Source organism: Phaenicophaeus curvirostris, chromosome 2 (assembly GCF_032191515.1).
Source record: "Phaenicophaeus curvirostris isolate KB17595 chromosome 2, BPBGC_Pcur_1.0, whole genome shotgun sequence".
In the NCBI taxonomy this organism is placed as follows: Eukaryota; Metazoa; Chordata; class Aves; order Cuculiformes; family Cuculidae; genus Phaenicophaeus; species Phaenicophaeus curvirostris.
This window is the reverse complement of record NC_091393.1, coordinates 53,691,859-53,697,858: the sequence shown is the minus strand read 5'-3', so window position 1 is coordinate 53,697,858 and position 6,000 is coordinate 53,691,859. Positions and strand designations below refer to the sequence as shown.

General features: G+C 44.2%; 1 protein-coding gene across 4 annotated transcripts in view; it reads left to right on the top strand.

Annotated features, from left to right (window-relative positions):
• The first annotated feature begins 325 nt into the window (after positions 1–325).
• The window catches only part of SCAF8 (SR-related CTD associated factor 8), a 102,907-nt gene continuing 97,232 nt past the window's right edge, over positions 326–6,000 (top strand). For all 4 annotated transcript variants that reach the window (XM_069852096.1, XM_069852097.1, XM_069852098.1 and 1 more), the window contains exon 1: positions 326–576. In XM_069852096.1, coding sequence (XP_069708197.1) covers positions 547–576 — 30 coding nt within the window. In that variant the 5' untranslated portion in view covers positions 326–546. The remainder of the gene's footprint in view (positions 577–6,000) is intronic.

The following is a 6,000-nucleotide window of genomic DNA, read 5'->3' as shown; positions in this document are numbered from 1 at the left end:
CCCCGCGGCGTTTGACGCCCTCGCTCCCGTTTCACGCCTCCTGGCGGGGCCGCCGTCCGGCAGGGGGCGCCGCTCTCGGCCGCCGTCCGGCAGGGGGCGCCGCTCTCGGACGCTCTCGGAGCTGCGCTGCGAGGAGGCCCCCCGCGCGCGCCCGCCCGCCCGCCATATTGCCGCGCGCGCGCCGCAGCCGCCGCGCCTTCCCTGCCTTCATCGCTTGTCGGTGCGGCCGAGCGCGGGGAGGGGGCGGGGTGGGGTTGGGGAGAGGGAAAGAGAGAAGAAAAATAAAAAAAGAAGGGGTGCCGTCGGCGCCTCCGGGCGGGAAGAAGGAGCGAGGCGAGGGGAAAAAAGGGCCGCGGCGCTGCCGGGAGGAGACGGAAACGAGCGGGGCCCGCGTCGGCTCCGCGCCCGCCCCGGCTCCGCGCCCGCCCCCTGCACCACCCGCCATGGCGAGGAGGCCCCGCGGCCCCTGAGGCGAGGCGCGCGCGCGGACCGAGCCCGTAGCCCCCTCCCGGCCGCCATCAGCGGAGAGAAGCCGCTTGCCGCAACATGGAGGCCGTGAAAGCCTTTAACAGCGAGGTGTGTATTCACCCACACCCCCCCCACACTCTCTTCCCGGTTCCTTCCCCTAAGGGTTGGGGCCCAGCGCCTCCCTGCGGGAAGGGGGGGTTACCTCCTTCTGCCCCTTCGTGTCGGGAGGGAGGGGGCCCTTGTCGCCGCCCTGGGGAACGGGATGTGGGGAAAGAGGATAATGGAAACTCACGCTTCTAGAATGGCTTTAAATGGGAGGGGGAAAGGTTTAGGGTAGACGTAAGGAGGAATTTCTTCGCGATGAGGGTGGTGAGGTCCTGGCTCAGGTTGCCCAGGGAAGCTGTGGTTGCCCAGTTCCTGAAGGTGTTTAAGGCCAGGCTGGATGGGGCCTTGGGCAGCCTGGTCTAGTGAGAGGCGTCGCTGCCCATTGGCACGGGGGTGGAACTGGATGGGCTTTAAGGTCCCTTCCAACCCAAACCATTCTATGATTCCTTCCGCCGTGAGGCCGGAGGAGAGGGAGGGAAGAATAATGGGTCTGGCGGCGGGCTGAGGGGAGAGAGGAGGGATCGGGAGGAAGGCCTCTTCCCCGCGCCTGGTGCTGCCCGGCCAACTTCGGCGGCCGAGGCTGGGGTTGGGGGAGGGCCTCCTTGATCGCCGGGCGCGGGGTCTGCGCGCGTCCCTCGCCTCTTCTGCCACCCTCTTCCTTCTCACGCACTAAATGTGTGCTGCGCACCGGCAGCGCGCACTGTGATGCCTCGTGGAGCTGTGTTTTAACTCTGGGGATGGGAATACAAAGGCCTGGAGGCTCGTCTCTGTCTTCGACAACAGTACTTTCGCTGTGGTCAGGATGGAAGCAGACGTACTGTGTGCTGCACCGAGCTCAGGTCCTGCACCAAAGCACCGTGCTGGGAGTGGGTCGTGGCACCCACGGGCACGCAGTTAAAGGCTTAGGTATTGATACGGCACCTGGTTTCTCTTTTGTGCCGGTAGTTAACGTTTATTTTATTGCAGTATAGTTCCTGTGGACGGTCTGCATTGTCCCTCATCATTGAGAGTTTGTGTGGTTTATGTTTTGAAGTTAATGCAAAAGCAAGGGAAAAGAATATGTATTTTCTCTCGGAAAATTCATATGTTTTTTTAAAAGCAGGTTTTTTTAATTTACATTAGCCGAAAAAGTATCAGCTTTAGTTTCAGTTTGTACTTCTAAAGACTGCTCTGCATGTTGGAGGTCCGGTTGCCCTCTTGCTACTCCCAGTGGGGACGTAGTATAGCTTTAATGATTTTAAGTATTACAGTGCTGGTTTGGGGTTTTTAAAAGTTAATATGATTAATTGTTGGGGAACAGTGTGCCAATCATGTTGCTCCTCTAAGCCATAATAAGATAGGTTTTTGCAATGGGCAGATACTTTCTAATAACTCAGGAGCAGTTGAACAACCATAACTTATGTGCAGTTCTAGGTGTTGCGCTTTATGCAGTTTGAATTATTGAATAGAATAAATCACCCTGGGGCCACTAAAGAAAAAATATATACTAGAAGTAATTTTTTTCCTCCTATTTGATTGTCTTATGTGCTGTATCATGTGTTAAGTGGGGAAAGAGTCTAGTCACAAGAAAAGAAGAACATAAGTAGATTACAACCTTTTTATTGTATATGCGTACTAGTTTGAGTAAAAGTCGTCACTTTCATATTGAAAAACAACTTCTTGCTGAGCACTCAGATAAAAGTACTGTAAATGTCATTAACTCTGAAGACTTACTATGATAACTGTACTGAAGAGAGAAGCTTTAGAATATGCCTTAAATCTTATAAATGCTTGAAAATCAGTTAACTTTGCACTGTCAGAAAAGAAAATGCAGAAGATCAGGCAACTTATCTCCTATGATATAAATAGACAGCATCTATGAGTAGACTTGTTTTTATGACTTCTCTTTCAGTTTTGTTTTAACCTGTGCATCTGCTTGAATTCAGGGCTGACAGGAGGGTTTTAAAGATGCTGTGACTAAACCTCTAATCCTGGAAATAAATGGTACAAGTCTTGCTGCATTTGGGGAATCCTAAGTCTAACTTTTAGCCTGTCTTAGCATCTCTGTACCCAGTGCAGAACTTGACTTTAACTTAACTTTTGTCATTGTCTCTGGCCTAAGTGACTTGCACACATTTTACATTTTAGAACTGTGTAGTGATGAATAAATATTTAAACTAGCTGAACTGTATGAGCCTGTACATTGTAGTTTGTGCTGTACCTTAATGCCTTTAACTTACAAAATATTTGTAAGTTACATTTTAGAACTGTGTAGTGATTAATAAATATTTAAAGTAGCTGAACTGTATGAGCCTGTACATTGTAGTTTGTGCTGTACCTTAATGCCTTTAACTTACAAAATACTTGTATTTTGTGCCTAAAAATCCTTTTCTTTGTTTATATTCTGTTTTAAGATCATGTTATACTACAGAAATGACGTCAGTTCTATTCTAGAGATTTATGGCTTGAAATAAATGTAAATTCAATTCAGCAGCAGATGGGATAGACTAAATTGTACAAAAACTTTTATTGTACTTTGTCTTATGCAGTTTGCAGTCAGTTAATAATTGTGTAACTTACTGGTGAAATCCAGATGATGCTTTAGAAAGAACATTCCAAATACATTTAAAAACTTAAGCCTGCACATTTGGTACTTGTGGGGTTGGTGTTTGTTTATTTTTTAAAGGAAGGAGTTTTGTTTGGATTCTGCAGTGAAGCTAAAATAAGGGCAGCTGTCCATCTAGGTAGTATAGCTTACTCCAAATGTGTGTGAGCTGAGCCATATCTTATGTTATAGTTATCCCATATGACAGTCGGAATTAAAATGATTAACATAGGCTTGTCATTAATTTGATTATAAAGAAATATCTCAAGTTTATTTCAACTCTGACTACTGGAAATAATGCTGGGGGTTGTGGTGTCTAGTTCCAGTGTCTAGCAATGATACTTGGCATTGTCAGTGCTATACTTAACCATATACATAAAATCAGCCCTAGTGTTTAAAGTTTTGGGAAAAATGAATTTAAAGATGAGCAGTATTCACACTCACATGCTCAGTGTTGTTTTCATGTAATCGTTGATGTTTCACTATTTGATTAAAAGCGCCTGGTAACAGAAAAATTAGAGTATTATACAACTGATTTAGCGTAGGTAATTGACAACATGTTATACCACACAGTTTATAATTTGCTACAGTTGACATCATGAAGGGCAGCCATTGCACAATCATTTTCTTGCAAGTGTCAGTTCAGACCCTGAGTATTTTCTGAAAAGCATGACATCAAAGTGAAGAACAGGTCTTGACAGAAGAGAAAGACTGAAATGTTTTGAATTCTTAATATGTTCTGTAAAATCCATTCTGTTAAACAGGATTTGGAATGGACTAGAGGCAGGCCTGCATAGCATCACAGTTCCAACACTCAGATGATGATTAACTGCAGACTCATAGTTAAAGCACAGGATTTGTTATATAGTTAGTTCAGTGTCCAAGCCTTGCTGTCAGCTTCAAATCTAGCCATTCTAACATTGGTTCCAGGTACTGTACCTGAAGATGGCTCTACTCCCCAGAGTTTTTTGTGATACTTATGCTTTTTGCAGTGGTAAGCTTTCTATTTTCAAATTTTTTTTCACATTTTTCAGGCAACGAAGCTGGTGAAGGGGCTGGAGAACAGGCCTTATGAGGAACGGCTGAGAGAGCTGGGGTTGTTTAGCCTGGAGAAGAGGAGGCTGAGGGGAGACCTCATTGCTCTCTACAACTACCTAAAAGGAAGTTGTGGAGAGGAGGGTGCTGGCCTCTTCTCCCAAGTGACAGGGGACAGGATGAGAGCCTCAAGCTCCACCAGGAGAGGTTTAGGCTGAACATTAGGAAAAAAGTTTTCATGGAAAGGGTCATTGGGCACTGGCAGAGGCTGCCCAGGGAGGCGGTTGAGTCACCTTCCCTGGAGGTGCTTAAGGCATGGGTGGACAAGGTGCTGAGAGACATGGTTTAGTGTTTAATAGGAATGGTTGGACTCGATGATCCGGTGGGTCTTTTCCAACCTGATGATTCTGTGATTCTGTGTGTGCGGATAAGTATGAAAGGAGATGTATGTAATGTGTGATTTAATTCTGAAATACATTTAATTATTTTTTAGTTTATTTTGATAAGAATCTATAGAAAAATGTAAATAGTTGTACAGACATCTAAATTGTCTGTAGGACTGGAATTTATTTTAGGGGAAATGGGGATCACAAATGTTTTAAGTACAACACAAACGGGGTATTTGAGGTAATACTTTGTTTAGCCATGTTAACGGTATCTTGAATATTGAATAACAGGAAGCTTGAAAGGGCATTTATTTAAGTTTTAAATGGCAAAATCAGCTTAGATGCTTCTTTCTTTAAAAACTGCAATAGTAATTCATTGCTCTAGTTCAAGTAAGCATAGCATTTCTATTAAGGTTTATTCAAGTCTTTAGTCACATACAGGCACACATCTCTTCATGTGTGAGCTTTGTTAAGACTTGCTGTCTATGATGCTGCCTTTACTGTTTTTTCTTTTGCATGCTTTTTATTTAAAAACAAAACAAAAATATCTCGTGCCTAAGCTATGCGCTGTGGTCAAATAACTGAAAATTACTTGTACTTTGTAATTTGCCAAGACTGGCACCTGCAGTTTTCAACTTCTGCCATTTAGAAAGGTTAGCAATGGTAAAACCTACTAACAGCAGTTTGATAGCTTAGAAGAAAGTCTGAAAAACATACTTGGTTGTAGAATGTACATTGTTGAATCCAGTGAACAATAGTTGATAGCATCCAGGGCTACTAATTTGAGCTGAAATGTAATGGAGGAAATAGAGATTTTTCTTTGTCAAGCAACACAATATAGTATGATATTGGAGAGGCAGTTGTGACAAGGACAATCACATATTAAAAGAAGAATAAGGCAGAGCTGCTCCCTTGAAGCCCTGGAACACTAAAGTCATGTGTCTTCTCATTCCTTTCAGCAATACCATGTTCCTTTGAGTGTGTTTTGCATGAAAAGTTTAATTCCTCTTCTTTGTACGTTTGGGTAATGATCTTTTCATATACGTGGGAATTGACTGGAAAGCTGTCATCATGGATATATGAAATAAGCTCAATTTTAGCGTTACAAGATAAAGATGCATGTAAAGCGCCGTAAGATTGAGGTAGTGATTACAATTTGCTTAGTGATGGGAGTTCCTGTGCCTTTTCTCTTGTTAATCTAAATGTCTCCTGGGGTGCAAGAGTCGCAATTCAAACTTCCACAGCATAGCTCAGCTGGGGTTCAGCTGTGAGCAACAGTGAAAATGATTGTCCTTGCATAAGTCATCCTAAAGTAGAGTCAGGATGAGCTTTTTGTGTGTAGAATGGTTTAGAGAGCCGCACAAGATGATAAGAAGTGATACATAAAGTGATCATTGCCACTTTGAGGTTAACTTGTTCTTC